The 17515-nt window shown below is 42.2% G+C and overlaps 1 protein-coding gene across 1 annotated transcript in view; it reads left to right on the forward strand.

Moving 5' to 3' along the window:
- Positions 1–5182: 5182 nt before the first annotated feature.
- SEMA4G (semaphorin 4G) overlaps positions 5183–17515 on the forward strand; it is a 61411-nt gene continuing 49078 nt past the window's right edge. Inside the window, exons 1-6 of the mRNA XM_080622202.1 lie at positions 5183–5430; positions 9995–10038; positions 10495–11147; positions 12216–12315; positions 13476–14225; positions 14328–14605. Coding sequence (XP_080478328.1) covers positions 5336–5430; positions 9995–10038; positions 10495–11147; positions 12216–12315; positions 13476–14225; positions 14328–14605 — 1920 coding nt within the window. The 5' untranslated portion in view covers positions 5183–5335. The remainder of the gene's footprint in view (positions 5431–9994; positions 10039–10494; positions 11148–12215; positions 12316–13475; positions 14226–14327; positions 14606–17515) is intronic.

Genomic DNA, 17515 nt, shown 5'->3' on the forward strand with positions numbered 1-17515 from the left:
ATAGCTTGAAAGCATGATTAAAGCATGTGTAATGAAAATAATTGGTGGAAAAATGTTTGGTAGTAGATGATCACAAGCAGGAAAATGCACCATGCAATGTGGAAGGAATTGTTTAGATGTCTATAAAACAAAATGATGGATGAGAATCATTTGGGTGCTGAGGAGTTGAGGTTCCTTACAGCGTGTATTATTTTATTGCCAGCATAGCACATAGTGATTCCTGCTACTGAAATAAGACATGCATGGGCAGAGTGGTGGCCTGCTGAGCTTTGTAGGTAAGCAGTGTTCTGGAAGATCTAGGTTTGGAGATGGATTTGGGAATCTGTGCTGCAAATTGTGGCCATCTGTGTTCACAGCAGTTGGTGGGAGAAAGCTGCCTGTGCTGTGCATGGGAGGAACAGCCTACAGTGTACCTGGAGCATTTGTGTCTCAAACCCCCCTTGTGAATTGAAACAGGCTCTACAGGTACATCTAGATGCATATGGATGGAGAAATAGTTATCAGAAAGCAAGAAGCTGGAAAGAGGAAAAATACATGCTGAGAGGTAGTGTGCAAAAGTGTCCCAAAAAAGTGTCCCAATGTGCATAAGTGGTAAGCTCCAGAGCTCGGAGATCCTGCTGAATCCACAGGAACTGATGATCCTAGGACAGAGTCAGATGAATTTCTACAAGGCCACCAGCACACATGCCATCAACAATGGTTTTGTAACTGGGGCACATCCAAGAAGATGGTGATGGTTAGATGCTGACAATGATTACAGGATTACATGTGCATCTGCAGAAACAGATGGACTTTCCGAGCATTGACCCTGGCTCATTCAGTATGAGCCTCTGTATCTGAGAAAACCTTTCTGGTCAGCTTCTCCTTCCCTTCTGGGTAATGATGGGTGTGAATCATGAAGAATAATTAAATTTACTGTCTGGAGAGTGATCTGCTATTAATAAGTCTACTAAAACAGCTTAATAAAATGAATGCTAAATAAATACTGGCTGATGTGTTTCTCCACAAACTTGATCCTGTATCAGGGAAAGGGCAATTTACAACACTTAAACTCCAAGGGGAGAAAACTTATAATACCTGTCTTTGCCCTTACCTGTCACTTCCTGTGATTCCTTAGACAAATCTTCCTTTTGCAGCCTCATTTACGTGTGTTTGCTTCTGTTCTTGTACTTAAGGTTCTAGGGGAGTTTCACAGTCCTCTGCCACTTCAAAAAACTATCTTCTCTTTTCACTCTGATTCCCTTCAGGTAGCACAAGGTCAATGATTTTGAATGGCTTACACTTTGCTGTGCCTTTGGTAAGGTCAGGCATATTAAAATAAGGTGGAAATGAACAGACGTTATGAGATAGGAGGTCCCTAGAACTTAAAAAAATGTGGTCAAGGTGTTTGATCTGGAGCTTAGCAACTGTCACGTTATAAGGTGGATGGAGGTTCATGGCTTATGATGGCCATCCATGTGCAATGTCCTATGTGTCATATGCTGTGTGACTCCTTTGTTTAGGCCAGGGCTACAAATCACTAAATGGAAAACTGTATTCTTATCACAACTTGTTTGAAGAGGAAGTTTGAGTTAATGGTTGAACACAGGTTATAGCCTCTTCTGACAGCTGAGGGTGATCCCATAGCTGTGAGTGTCTGATGTCCCGTATACCTAAGCGTACTTCTCTATGACTGATCTGCTGGTGTTTTATGCATCAGTCGTGCACAGCCACTCTGGTTGTTCCTTTGCACCAGTGCAGAAAAGACTGGTGTGGTTGTGTTGCTGGGAGGGTTGGAAGCTGGAGTGTGTGTCTAAAAAGGCCATTTCTGCCAGAAGAGCAGGTATTTATCTCCACAGAACCCCTTGGGTGAGGGATCTACAGGGGGAAGGAACAACCTTCTTCCTCTCCTACAATCAAATCTGAGGTATTTACTATCTCTCTGGCTCCCGAAATTGAAAGCAAATCAAAATGGTTCAGGAACCATTCACTGATGTGTTGGGTTTTTTGTTTGTTGGGGTTTTTTTCCAGTATGATTTCAGCTGCCATTTCAAGACTTCAGAAATCCTTTGCTTCTAAAGTACAGTAATTCTGCTGTGATAGTGGTCTTCTAGAAGAAAAGCTGAAAGTTGTGATGTATTTAAATGAAAACTGGACAATCCTGAAGTCCATCTGTGCTTTCAAAAGCCTAAAGACAATTTCTTAGAAAATGGTGCTTTGATTTTGCTTCCTTTCTTTCTTTGACGAAAGCCTGTATGTCCTTTCAGATTTGGGGCTTTTAACTCTATTTTGAACATTTACATTAAATATTATAATAAAGATCACATGGTGGTGACTGATAAGTTTCAGATGGGCTATGGCCAAATGACAGCTCTTCATCATGCTGTAGCTGCGCTGTGGGCAACGCATTTCCCAGTGGATACTGCTTAAAACCTCCGCAATCTGGGATGCTTCCTGCTTTTGCTTGAAAGTGAAAGCATGAGTCATTTTGGGAGGCAATTAACGAAGACATGAAATAAATAGCGAAGAATGACTTGCATAAAATCCCAAGCATAATTCCAGATCTACTTGGAAAACCATAGCCAGTTTCCCAGATTTGTATTTTTTTCAAAGTTTCCGGTTATTTGTGGGAGTTCAGACTGCGCAATGGGAAAGACTGGTACGACAAAATCAATAGCATATGACTGAGCAGGAGGCAAATGATTTTCCAACCTCTTTGAAGCAAAGCATGAGGTAAGTGTCTTCTAACTTTGGCTTCATTTCAACGAAGGGGATAATAAGCAGTGGAGTGCTTCCAAATTGCCAGGGAAAGTAAGATTTCCTCTTTCTTGGGCATAATTGGTATCTGTGGTGATAGGAGTTGTTCTAATTAAAATCAGTTCAAAAAGTAGTTTGAGAGATATGATTACTTACTGATACTTATACTTCTGTGCCTAATGATTCCTGTTGCCTATTTATTTGTAATTAGGGCCTGCTGTAGGGCATGCGTTAGTTTAAACAGTAATATGTGCACACAACAATCCTGCTGGGGGGTGGAGGGGTGGGAGAAATCAAACCACAAACAAGATGATACCATTACAGTTGTTGCACCTTTTTCTTACTTCCCCCACAGACCTCAGTGCCACAATACCTTACCTTCTGCAGTGATGTATTTCAGTCACTTACAATAAGCAGGTTATTACAACCAAATTATTACTTAGGTAATTACTGCTTTTTGTACTCTTGCTGTCTGCTCCAACTACTTCATCTTGCCATCAACAGTGCTGGAATTAGAGTTTCTGTTGAAGCTGCTTGGGGTCTGCATTTCCTGCAAACTTACCAATGCATTCTGTATCTGACTCTTTTGTTGTCCTTTGTACCTGTTTACATCTCCAGGTCACGTAACTGTAAAAATGCCTCTAGGTCTATTGTAATTGAAGTGTTAAAGCCTTAACTGAAAGGTACAGCACGTGTTTCTATTACTTACATTTCATGTGCTCCTTCAATGTGACATAACAATGTCTGGAATTCCTGGCTGACCCTGGGCATGAAACTTTGCTTTAACACTTACAGTAATTCAACTGCACACTAGTGTCTTTTCAAGCAAATCTGTATGTCAGCAAGTCCAACTGTTCTTCATTGTTGTTCAAGGAAGTTACACAACTGCTATCCATGTTTATGCTTGGTGGATGGTGCGTTTTGAAGTGTGTTGTCAAGCAGTGAGATCCTCTCCTGGCAGGTTTCTTACAAACCTAAGGGTCAGAGATTGTCCCTGGGGCAGAGAGCTTGCAGCTGAGGACAGAATGTGTGTAAGATGGGTTAAAGCAAGAAAGGCGCAAGGTACATGATGTGATGGCAGGCGATGTTTTACTCTTGAGGTTGGGTTTAAGATATCACAAACTACACAGATGACAGCTTTTGAAAAACAGACTGAGGAATCGGGCAGGATGAAAGGAGGTGGTTTGCAGTGCACAGTACATCAGACTTGGGCACTTCATGTGCTAAAATAGCACTTTCCTATTTTCACTTGTGCTTTCAGTTTTGTATTGCTGTCACTTCCGCTTTGCAGACTTTCCCTAGGCCAGCTTACCACCAGTATGGCACAGAGAGAGACACCAGATGGATGACTCCTTTCCATTTGAGTGCATTGCCTCCTGGTGTTTCTGGGTCCAGGAAAAACATCAGAAGAGTGGCCTTGGTCTTAGGCAAAGTCCTAAGCAAAACCTCAAACAAAATCCTTGCCAAACCCCAACAAAACCTATTGCAGCATAAGCTGTCCCAGGTAACTTTCAGAGCACTGTTGTGTTATCTCTTATTTCTGCAGACCAAGGGCAGGATGTAGTTTGTATTTGTGTAGAGTCTGCTTTTAACTGTTAAAGCAGCTACTGTGGAGACATTCTGATACCACTAAGTTTTAGAGAGACTAATTACTCAAGTATGCACTAATTACTCAAGTATGCAGGCAGCAGTACTGGGGTGCTCTAAACTTGCAGATCTGGTTCTTCAGGTTGTCTAGTCCAAGTTTTTCACCCTGGAACACAATGTTTGAGGCACAACAGTGGAGCACACAGAGCAATTGCACAAAAGATGTGTTTTGTGGGGGGGTTAACCTAAGGTACACAGTTTGTGCAGCAGACTGAGTGGGAAGGCACAGGTCTGCATGCTGTTTTGGTGGCAATGTGGCTGATCTCAGACAAGGTACTCCTTCCTTAACTTTGCAAAGCTGCAACTTTATCAAGCGGCCATGGTGATGGATGCACGCTCTGGATTTTCTCACACATGTACCACAAGCTCCACAGCCTGAAGTCCGCTGCCTGTCCCTCGCCACTCTCCTCACAGGACATCTCTGCTCGTGGAGGAATGCCTTCCCTGACGCGAGACCGCCCGGGGCGCGAACGGGCCGTTGACCCCAGTGAAACAGCTCAGCCGCGCCCGTAAGAGAGCCAGGCGGTGCCTCACGGCCGGGCGCGGGGTGGGGCCCGCCCAGTACTCACCAATCAGAGAGCGCGAATGGGGTGGGAGGGGGCGAGCGGCACAAGACCAAGGCGCCAAACAACCGTTGCTCTACCGGCTGCGGAAGGACGCTCCCACCTCCCGCTCTCCTCGAGACCAATCACGGCCGCGCCCCGTCTACCCGTCCCGCCCCCGGCGGCCAAAGAACCAATGGGAGGCTCGACTCCTTCAGCCTTTCAGCCAATCAGCGACGGAGCTCGGGGGAGGAAAAAAAGCCACCGCAAAAAACGGCCATAGCGGCCGCCTCCCGCCGCAGCCCCTGGAGGTGAGGGTCACTTCGGCCGCCGGGCTTTGCTATGGTGCTGGAAGCCGTCGGTCCCGGCGTTCCATTCCGCTCCGCGGGGCCAGCTGGGCGACCCGCGCCATGACCTGGCCGCTCGGTGTGGGCGTGCCCGTCATCAAGTCCCGACGCCATTTTACGCCAGAGGCCGCGGCCAGAGAGACGTCTCAAGAATTAAGGTAGCGGCGGGGAGCGGCTGAGGGGCGGGCGGGCGGCTGGAGGCGGTGGCGGCCACCGTCAGGTACCGCGGCCGCAGATAGGTAACGTGCCCGCCCAGCGGGGTGCCGCTGGGCTCCCGGCGTGCACCGCGCCGGCCGGGGCGCGAGGGGAGCTCCCGGCGTGCACCGCTCCTCCAGCAGGGGGCGCCCCTCCCGGGGGGCTCCCGGCGTGCACCGCGGAGTCGGGGGGGTGTCGTGGTTGGGGCCCAGGGAAGGGCAGCGGGTGGTGGGCGGTGAAGGAGCCCCCGGCGCTGTTCTCTGTTTCGGCCTTCCAGTCACAGCCAAGCCTGGCAGGTGGGGTGTAAGACTGTCAGGGAGCACGGTGGTGTGCCAGCCGCGGGGGTTGGCTGGTGCCCTCGTCATTCGTTAGTGTGCCGCTGGCAGTTCAGCCCTGAGGCGCTTGTACTTGTTTTTAGGTGGTGGTGGTGGTAGTTTGCTGGCCAAGGTGAAAGGGGTCTGATAGCCAGGCAACCTGCAGCATGCAAAGAAACTGAAAAAAATCCCTCTCTGGCTGAGTACTGACAGACATCTTCAGCACATGGTTCAAAATACGTGTACTATACATCCTCCTATCTTGTCAGTGTTTGTTAGCAGTCTGCCTGTGGAGCTCAGCAAGCTTCAGCAGTTCTGCTTTAAAGAGGGAACTTAAGTTGTCACTGATTCAGATTTCAAGCTGGTTCCAGCTGTGAACTGTACTGATAACAATGGTAGAGGACAAGGTTGCCAGTGAAGTCAGTGGAAGGCAATGTCATAATTTTCTTATGCCGTTAGCAGTGTTTTATTCATTTCATCTGATGCTCTTTTTTGTTATCACTGACATTTGAAGGAAAGGGAGAAGGTGGAAGTTCAGCTCCTCTTCTGTGTTGCTTCTTGCCCAAGGAAGTGGAACTACTCTTTGGTTTTGCTGTGATTGTCTAAAAGACACTTGTGGTCTGAAAGACTGCGGTTTTGTGTGTGACTTTCTGTTCTGAGTTGTTTTGTTGTTTTTGTTTGGTTATTTTGGTTGGTTGGTTTTTAATTCTGTGATGCTTTTCAAGATGCTCCATTTCATCAAAGATGTAGCAACATTTAGTAGTTCATTTCTATGTTGCTTGGCTTTGCTTTCTCTGAGCTATTTCTAGTGTTTCTAGCACATATTTTAGAAGTCCAGGTTTTATCCAAGCAGATAAAATCACTGATATGGCTGTAAATACTAATTACTATTAGAGTACACAAGGATGCTGGAGAGGGACTCTTCATTAGGGACTGTAGCAATAGGACAAGGGGTGATGGGTTCAAACTAAAGCAGGGCAAGTTCAGGTTAGATACAAGGAAGTTCTTTACTGTGAGAGTGGTGAAGCACTGGAATGGGTTGCCCAAGGAAGCTGTGAATGCTCCATCCCTGGCAGTGTGCCATGCCAGGTTGGACAGAGCCATGGGTGACATGGTTTAGTGCGATGTGCCCCTACCCATGGCAGGGGGGTTGGAACTTGATGATCTTAAGGTCCTTTTCAAGTCTAACCATTCTATGATTTTTATACTCAGGGGTTTCTCTTTTTACACAAGTGGAAAAATTTCTTCCCTCCCTCTTTCATGCAGGTTGTGCCCTCAATTTTGAAAGACCTGGAAGGATCCTGCCATCTCCCAGCTGGGTAGCTTTTTTTTTTTTTTTTTAACTCAAGTGAGATCATATTTATGGGTTTTGCCTTTGCTTCTCTGTGTTTTTTCAGTGTTTCCCTGGTGTCTCACTGAAAATGAGATTTCACAAAAAAACAGTGGGTCAGGTTTTAGTGGGGATGAATATCTTTGGCTGAATTTATTTATTTTGCTGAAAAGTGCTAACCAGAGCTATGTAGTTGTTGACAGAGATATATGAAACAACTGTAACTTTCATGTCTGATTAAAAAGAGTGAAACCTGGTAATTGTTGTTGCTTCAGCAGTTCTTCATTCTTTTAGGGCTGATAATTTGACCTTTTGTTAAAACAAGAGTGGAAATTCTTTCATGAATAGTTTGTGAACAGTTATGGTCCTGTTCATGTGAAAATCACAGTTCTGTTTGTACTGTCATATATACGAAGAACAGGTTGGAAAGCCCATTACTCTCATGTTCCTTCTTGTATTGTATTACATGCTTGCTTGCTTTTTTCTTTGTTTGATTTTTCTAGTCCACTTCCTTGTCTGAGATTCAGTACAGCACTCAAGAAATTATTATTTTGCTTTAGCTGGGTAGTTCCTATCCCTCGCACTTCCCAGAAGCAGAATTACAAACGCAAAATATAAAATGTCAATAGATAAGCACTTTAAAACAAATAATCTATGACAAATCACTCTTCAGTCAAGTTTAACCTATCCCAGGGAGGGTACAAAAAAAAACCCCTTTTCTTTTAGTATCAGTGCCTCCATCCTCTCGGTTACGTTATATAAGGCTTTGTATAATTATGGAACAAATGTTAATTTTGTTAGAAAGCTCTTGCATTAGAATGCCAGACAACAATGAGGTAGTGGATGTGGGAGGGACATAAGCAGTCCTTCAAAATCAGTGGCTGTCCAAAGAAGGAAGAAGGTAGCTGAAAGCTTTGGTTTTGGTTTTTCTTCAAGAGAAACCAAAAGAAGAAGAAGATTCCTCTTCTTCAGAGAGGAATCTGAGAGGTAACTGAAGATGAGATTTGGACTGCCAGTAGTGTTTGGTATTGCAGATGGGGCTTTAACCTAGAACGGAGAAGTACAGTTGCTTAATTAGGAAAATGGAAGAGTTTTGGAAACATGTGCAATGTGGAAAGCTGTGGCATGGCATGGTTTTATAGGTGTGAGAGCAGTCACAAGCAAGCATTGGAGGAGTGTCTTGAGGAATGCAAGACTGAGAGAGCCTTGCTGTGAGAAGGTGAGGTCAGGATGTCAGAGTGGGAGGTGGTCAGTGACAGGGAGACTAATCAGTCAGCAACAGCAATAATAGCGAATAAACCTGCAATTCAGCCTTTTGATTCTTCTGTTGAACTGAAATTTGGGGACCCTGGTGCTTCAGCATATGGGAAGAACAGGCATCAGATTAAGCTGGGGCAGATTGGAGACAAGTGGTTTTTCTGTTCTCTTTGGTAAGACGAAGAGATACACGTTCCAAGTACAGATGTTTTTTTCATTGAGTTACAGTATTCTCAAGATCACTGCTTGCCAGTAGCCTGATTAAAGAAGTATCAATGCATCATGAACAGCTTTTTGTTTTTGTGCAGGTGCTAAAAATGCAGAAGCCATGTTAGGAAATGTGAAAGTGAAAGTAACAAGCTTAGGGAAAGATTGAAAATGAAATCCAAGTTTAGTTTGAACAGTTGAGCAGTGGGTTCTTCTGGTCTGAACATCAAAAATGGTTATTGGTTCTGTGAAAGCAGTCACTTAGGGGTGTTTAGAATCTGGCATAAATAAGTTTTGCTTTTGTAGTCACTGTTACACAGTAGCGATAGAGCTTTGTTTTGGAAGACACAGAAATATTACAAAAGATGGAAAAAAGGTCTTAAATCTGTATTGTTCTTGATTTATCATATCTTTAACTTGAAAAGACACTTCCAGAACAGTCTTAAGTATAACCTTGCAGTCGTTAATAAACTTCCTTGCTATATGGGAGAAGATAAAGTTAGCAACTGCAGAGTTTGTGCTGGATTTTAATGGTCAGGTTTCCCAGTAACATACAATGCCCATTTTTAGAAGTGCATTCTCTCACAGAGAAATGCCCTCATGTTCTCACATCCCACTTACCTCTTGCCAGAGAAAATACCTCTAATTTAAAGCTATTACTTGTGTTGTGTATGTGTAAAAGTAAGATGGTTATAGACTGTTGTTTCTGTTGGAAGTCAGAAGGTGCCCTTAATGTGTGTGCTGAGAGGGAGGTTGCTAACATCTACTTTGTTAAGGGGCAGTGCTGGTACAAGTTCTTGCTGAGGAGTCTGGTAATACTGCAGGTAGGGATTTCTATCCCAGCCTGGCACCAGATGTGTGGAAAAAAGCCACAAAGGCTTTTGGACAACAAGGTATAGCTTGCAGGTAGAACTATGTGGTTAGACTTGATGACAACTAATAATGCGTTAAAGAGGGTTTGGTCACTGATGGTATTGATAAGGCTGCTTACCGCTATTACACCTTGAGAACCAACCAGTAGGAGTTAGCAGCTTGAAGTGTTGACAGTGGAGATGGGGAGGCTGTTAAAACATCACACAAGTGACTGTTGAGGTTTCATCTGACATACTGGATATAAAGGAGGTCAGTCCCATTAAAGAAAGCTTAATTTAAGCTGGAGGGGTGGTTATGACTTACTAGGATGATAAAGGAAACTGTTTGAATGAGGAAACTGACAGGTTGGCTTCATTAGCCAAGCAGAAGGCAGCTAGAAGGTGATGAGGATGCTGATGCTTTCTGTGATCTATCCAGAGCAGGAGCTGCTGGCATTAAAACCAGATCTGTAGAAATAAATTACAGCGTTTTAATTTTGTCAGTATTCACTGTAAGGGTGTTTAGATTTTGTTCTTTTAAAATGATAAAGTTATGTTTTCTCTTCAGAAACCAGACCATTACAGAGTTCTTCAAACCAGTTTTAAACCAAGGTAAGTATGTTTTTTTTTTAAAACAGAGGCTATTGTGTGAGGTTTGGTTATCTAAGTGTGCAGAAGTATAGTTTAATCTCATTCCAAATTGGAGCAGCAATGTAAGGAGTATAGCTTACCAGGTATGTCAATGTGTGCACGTTGAATTTTTTTCTAATAATGTATTTTAAACCAATTTATTTCCTAATAAAATGAATTTATTTAATGATGTAATTATTCAAGTTACTGTCTCAGGCTTGAGCTAGACTGTTTCTAACAACTGAAGATGTGACATAGATCATGCAGTTCTTTGATATGAAATAAATTTCATGGCACTAGCAAAACTAAATGATTAAGTAAATTAATTTTGAATTGCATGTGTGAGAGAGATAAAATAGCAAGTAATACAGTCCAGTAAGACTTCCTCCCCCCCAGTATTGTGATTGTGAATAATTTGTCTTGCCTTTTCTCTCTTAGACCTTGGCCATAAAGACAGAACTGTATTGTGCTCACCGGACAGTGGAAATGTAAAAGATGCAGCTTTGTGTGCTGAGCGTTTTGAAAAGAAAGTGTCTTCTCCAAAGAAGGTCAGAAGAAAAAAGATGCCAGACCGAACACGAAACACAAGTCCTGTGTTAGATGCCTTTCGGAGAAGAATTGAAGAGAAAAAAGACAGTGCAAACGTTTTAGAGAATGGCAGAGCATGCAAGGCACTGGGTTCGTTGTACCCAAAAGTAGTGATTAAAAAACTCCTTGTTAATCCAGGGTCTCAAAACAGCCATTTCTTGGTAAAAAAGGATAAAACTGTCAAGTCAGATCAGGGAAGAAATGAAAAGCGTCTAGGAGTAACAAGAGCACCATTGTCTTGTGGAAATTGTTGGGAACAGAAAACTGACTGTATGGATCTAGAAGACACAAGTTCAGACTCTGACAAACGGGTTTCATCACCAGAAGCTGATACTCAAGCCTGTGATAGAAACAATGGCACTGTGAACAACAGAGCTCTGCGCCAAGCCCCAGGGCTTCCCAGGAAACTGCCCTGCGCACCAACTGACTCTGAATTCACTATGTCACTGGGAGCTCTCTGCATAGAAAGGAAGTCATTCTCAGGAACAAGCGTATCACATCAGGTGTGTTTAAAAGGGTCATTAAAAGTGGAAATCAGTGATTTTTATCTTATCAGGATAGGGTTCCTAGTACTGCCTTTTTCAGCTGTGAAAAAGTTTATGCTCTTCTCTGTTCCTTTGTGAACTTTAGGTCATGCTTGGGTAAGCTGGTTCTTAACTATTTTACAATAAATGAGAAATCCTGGTTTAAAAGCAGGGGAGATATTCTGGATTAGATGTGAGCATGGAAATTGAAACTTTAAATTGTATTTTGTAGAAAAAATGTCTTTATCTTAAATGTCTTACAACCTTATGTTTTCTAACAGTGTTGTGTAGAAAACACATTTGGAGACCTCATAGCTGCCTTCCAGTATCTGAAGGGGGCCTACAAGGATGCTGGAGAGGGACTCTTCATCAGGGACTGTAGTGATAGGACAAGGGGTAATGGATTTAAACTTAAACAGAGGAAGCTCAGGTTAGATATAAGGAACAGGCTGCCCAAAGAAATGGTGAATGCTCCATCCCTGGCAGTGTTCAAGGCCAGGTTGAACAGATCCTTGGGCGACATAGTCTAGTGTGAGCTGTCCCTGGCTGTGGCAGGGGGTTGGAACTAGATGATCCTTTCCAACCCAAACTATTCAGTGATTCTATCATCTATGATTCTATAATGCAATATGAATGGAACAGAAAGAAAGATTTAGTTTGTGTTTCATTTTCTCCTTAGCACCCCTTCCTCTGTATTTGCTTGTCTGTGCTTTCTGTCGGTTTGGTTTTCAAGTTCCTAATGACTTGTTAGAGGAAAGCCAAGTAGGGTATGTTGCCATATAACCCAGGCTTGCTGATGGCCCTAAAAGTGGAGAGGCATAGAACCATAGGCCAATCTGAAGGAAAAGATACAAAATTTGAGTTGTGGAGAGTCGTTGTGTTGATATTTGACTGTGTTTTAAGTTTTGAAATGAAGTACATTGCCATGTTTCTGGGAGTGTGTGAAACTAAGGCTGTGCTAGATTTAACACTTGGCTCAAGATGTCAACATTCTGGTTTTAAAAAGTACGCAGTTAACTTTTTTATTTTCTCCATCTTTATTTTTAGGGAAATGGATTTCCTTTAAGAAAAATACCACATTCTGGTTCAAGGAAGATTGCCTCAGGTAGAAGCAGTGTTGATAATATGGACTTAATGAAACAATCAGGTTCATCACTTAGTGTCTGTGTTTATTGGCATTTTTTCTTGGAGTTATGTTTTTCTGTTTTCTCTCTCTTAAAAAAATTAATAAAATGCTGTTGTATTGTCAAGATTATTTCCAATACATGGCAAGTCTGAAAAGGTGTTAACTTGGGGTTTTAGTGAAAACAGATTATTTCTAACTTAATTAGAAGTCATGATATTTCTTTGTCTTAAGTGCTTAGTACCTGACTATTCTTATAGTTTCTTTTGCATTTTGGAAAGTCCATATTACCTGTAGTGGTTAACAAATTTCAGCTTAATCCAGGAGGAACATTCTTGTTGAACCAAGCACTAAAATTTAGCTGATATTCTTGTTGCTTGTTGTCTGTTTTTTAACCATGTAATTTTATTCTACAGTAGGTACAACTGAATATAAAAAGCTCACATGAACAGAAACTTGGGCTTGGTCAGCAGGAGGATTTTAAAAAGGTGGAGGGGAGCGATGCTGCTCTGCTTCAGTTTCCACCTATACTGCCACTGGGACTTTGCCAGCAGTGGGAGGAGGTGATCTGGCTGAAAATTGAGTTGGGAAGTTCTAAGCCACATCAGCTCCGTGAAGTAGCTTGGCATGAAGTGGCCAGGGGCTAATGCCAGCTTAAGACATGATGAAGGTGGTGGGCTCTGGTGCCATAGAACAATAGCCTCAAAACAGATTTCTTTGTTTTCTGAATGCCTTTTTTATGACTGCTGTTAAAATTATCCCAAAATACTTTTTGTACTGTTCATTCCTTATAAACATAATACATAATTACAGACATTTTCTTCCAGTCGCATACCTCAACGAGGCTATTGTCTGTTTACAAAGACTTGACTGATTCTAGTATATAGGAAAAGTGTCGTACGGTGGCTACTCAGCTGCTTTAAAATAAAAGGATTTAATTTCTTTTCCAAGTTAGTTACAATAACGTAATAATAACGTACAATAATGTAACAGTACAGTATCAGCTAAATCTTAATTGTGGTCCACTGTGTTCAAGCAGAATGGAAGTATTGTTTCTGATAAAAAAATTCAGTCATAGTTGATTTAAAACCAGTTATTTTTTTAAGGGTAAGATGTTGTTTTGGAGGTTTTAATTATTTTTTAAACGTGACAACAGTGATTTACCTTCTTAAAACACTTTTTAGATGACGCATCTCAACCAAAGCCAAAGCGGGTTTACAAACATGAGGCATCTTCTTCAAATACACTGAGAACATCTGAGATGGCTGCTGGTGTGCAGAAGACCCAGTCTGTTCCTTCATGCTGCCTTAGAACTAAGACGTCTTCTGGGCGATCAAAACAAATAGACTTTCCTGGGAAAAGAAAACGTGCTGCCATGAGTGTGGATGCAGACAGTTCAAATCGATCTGAAGTATCAAGTTTGAATGAGCCTGCTTTTAGTAGATCACCTGCAAAATGCAAAAATAGGAAGTCTCACTTTGTAAAAAATATCCTTTTAAAGTCTACTTGTGGTGGTGTTCTGCAACTGATGGAAGCTGCTGCTCTACCTAGACATGATTCTCCTCTCCCAGAGGAATACCTCAACTCAAGCCATGAAAATGAGAAAAATAACTGCTCCTCTGTTGGTTTGTCGTCTTCGTATTCTGCACACAGTCCTGGTAAGAATAACCACATTTCAGTTGTGGATACCAAAGAGAATCAATTACAGGTGGCTAACTCATGCTTTTTCTTGGAAAAGTCCCCTCCTTTTTCTCAGGAAAAAAGTGCTGTGTTGCCTTCTCTCCATCACTTAACACATACAAAAGGGGTGAAATCTCATCCCCAGAACACTGGCTTATCTCAGGTATTGGATGCTAAGAAAGAGCAAGATGGGAAAAGAACAGAAAGATGTGCTTACAGTATTCAGTGCAGCAACAAGTTTTCACAAACAAAAGGTGAGACTTCCGAAAGTCCTTCTGATTCAGTGGAAGGATCTGGGAAACTGACACTCTCCAAAGGTACTGGTAAAAGTGTTCCCCATTCATTGTCTTTTAAAGAAGGGCGCATGGACAGTGGCTGTAGGTCTTCACAACCCTCAAGGGATTTAAAAGTTGAAAGCACCTGTACGTCCCAGTCCAAGCTGAATGGAAAATCAAAAAGCAGCTTTGACAGTGAAGATGACAGTTTGGAACTCAATCTAGATGACGATGATGATGAAGTACTTGTGCCACTGCAAGAAATCCTCTTTTCAAGTTCCAAGCCACAGGCAGGTAACCTGGAAGAATGTTCTGACAGTTTTTCTCCGGTCAATACAAGTCCATTACTGAAGCTTCATGTAAGTGGCTAAAAAAAACCCCAAACAAATCCCCAAGAAAGCATTGCATCAGATTTGTTCTGTTGTATTTTTTAGTGATTGGGGTTTTTTTTTCTCCTTTATTCATAATGCATGGAAAATTGGAGTTACTTGCCTGTAAAACTGGTTACTCAGCTGAAGGGTCCTATGGTGCAGTGCAATGTAGTCAGAGAAAGGGAGAACTTGTTACTATGTATGTCCTTGGAATGGCTGAAAGATGGTTTGTGCAGCCAGGTTACATTACCTATATGCCTTCCAGTGGTTTTTAGGAGTTCTGTTTTTGCTTTTTTCTCTCTAAAGAAAAAGGCAGGAGGCTACATTTAGAAGATGTGTGGATTTTTGAGTTGAGGTTAACTAGAGGAAATTGATTTAAATATTGAGAGACCTGTGTGCTAGACTCCAGTCCTATATCCTTGACACAGTCTGTGATTGTCAGAGCTCTATGTACAAGTTGTTGATCTGCAAGTGTGATGTTTTCTTCGAGGTTGAATTTCATGGGTATTGGAAGTATTTTAGTATTTCAAAAAGCCGAATGACTTCTGCTCACAAGGACCAGTGATTCGCAGCTTACAGGATATTATGCTGATGAATTGATCTGTGTTTTTAAGACTTAGCCTATTTATTCAGTAACACCTTGTCAAATAGTGGTTTTGGAGTTTTACTGTAAAATAATGTTTTAATTAGGAAGGTACTGCAGTAGGACTTTGTGTGGCATTCCTGACAAAGTTGGTACAGGTGGGAATGGCTGTGTTTAAATAAAAGATTTAGTACTGAATATGGCAGGGTTGGAGTTAATTTTGTTCAGAACAGCTGTATGGTGCTGTGTGTTTTGGACAAAAATGGTGTTGATGAGAAACCAGTGTTCTGACTGCTGTGGAGCAGTACTTGAGCAGCATAAAGGCTTTCTCTTTTTCCCACTCTGCGTCTGCAGTGAGTAGGCTGGAGTGGTCGAAGAGCTGGGAGGGGACAGAGCCCAGAGAGCTGAGCAAAGGGATGTATGTATTCCATGCCCCACAGTGTCATGCTTAGCAATAAAAACAAACCAGGAAGAGCTGGTCTGGCACATAGCCATTACTCAGAGCTGGGCATCCTTCTGCTTGTGGGAGGTGCTGAGTGATTGCCTTTGCTTTGTTTTCCTTTCCCTGCTTATCCTCTTTCTCTTCGCTTATTAAACTTTATCCCAACCCAGGAGTTTTCTTGCTTTTGCTCTTACTCATTCTCCTGCACCACTGGGTGAGGAAAGGAACAAGCTGTGTGGTGCTGAGCTACTGGCTGGGGTCAGCCAACCACTATTTTCTAGAGTAGAAAACAAACAGCAGAATATCTGTATAAATATTGTCTTCCTCTCCTGTTTTTAAAATTCTGAAGTGGTTTATTTAAAATTTAAACATGGAGAGAGATTTAGATTGGATATAAGAAAGAAATTCTTTACTGTGATAGTGGTGAGGCATCGGAACAGGCTGCCTGAGGAACCTGTGGCTTCCCAAAGAAGTTGTGGCTGCCCCATCCACAGCAGTGTTCAAGGCTAGGTTGGACAGAGCCTTGAGCAATCTGGTCCAGTGGGAGGTGCCCTTGCCCATGGCAGAGGGATTGGAGCTAGATGATCTTAAGGTCCTTTCCAACCCTAACTATTCTATGATTATATCATTGTTTACTAGTTACTGTTCCTGTAGGCAGATGTTGAACAGCTATAATTATTTTAACTGGCCTTATAATTCATTAAGCAAGCATGTCATAGAATTCTGTGGCTACATGCGTATTCCATCATAACCATTAATTATGTGGACATGTTGGTTGATAAGACTGATAAACAGATGTAGACTAGTCAAATGTTTGTGAAGCATATATGTGACCACAGCAGTTGGCGTATCCTGTTTCTGCATAATTAATGGCCAAGTAAGACAGCACAGTTAAGAACTGTCCCAAAATTTCCATGACCATGGCTTTGGCATATACTAGCATTCTTCCCTTGCCTTGTAAAAAGGGGCACATGTGCACATTGGCATAAAATCTTGATTTCTCAGTTGTTCACCAGTCATTTTAGACGTATTAACCAGATAGAAAGTAAGGTTAGAGGTCCTGGTCCGGCAGGGGGATTGGACTAGATGATCTTTTGAGGTCCCTTCCAATCTCTCACATACTGTGATACTGTGATACTGTGACTTTAGCTTTCCCACAAGATTTCCCACACAAAGACATGCTGCTTGTTATGTATGAAAGCTATTTTCAAATACCAAAGTAGGTGCTGTATTAAGTGGCTTTTTTTTATTAGCAGGTGACAACTAGCTTTTGTTGCCTTCGAGTAATAGAAAATCCCCAACTGAGAGGGAATGCTGTTATTGAATTGTGTTCTCCTAAAATGAATGAGCCCATAGGAAGAAGCTTTGTCCCTGATAAAAGGCTGCCAATTTAAGAAGGTGTTGTCAGAAGGGTTGTCCAAAGAACCAAATCATGGCCATAAAAGACTTAAAGTCTGTATTGTCTGCTACTGAATAAAACACTGGCTACTGAAAACCATACTAATTTTGTTAGTGGTTAAGACTTTCTTTGTGTGTTGTTTTGTTTTTTAATTCTATTTACTAGCTGCTTGCTTTGGGTTTGTATTAGGGTTTAGGAAGCTTTGTTTTGTCTGATGATTTTTGGAGATGATTTAGCCAACACTGGTGCTTTGCTCTCTAGGGACTTCTGAAAGTAACAAAGGTACTGAATCATTTTTGGAGTTTTTTGTCTCATTCACAAGAATGGGGATTCTCAGCGTCTTGATGAATTGTAATAATAAAGCAGTGAGGTGAAAGGTTTCTGATGCTGGTATTCTTTGTAAAGGTTAGCTGAAGGTCAGCCACAAGAAGAGAGGCAGAGGCTTGCTTTTCTGTTACATTGTGAAACACAGTT

This window comes from Psittacula echo (genome assembly GCF_963264785.1).
Source record: "Psittacula echo genome assembly, chromosome: 6".
NCBI classification, from domain to species: Eukaryota; Metazoa; Chordata; class Aves; order Psittaciformes; family Psittacidae; genus Psittacula; species Psittacula echo.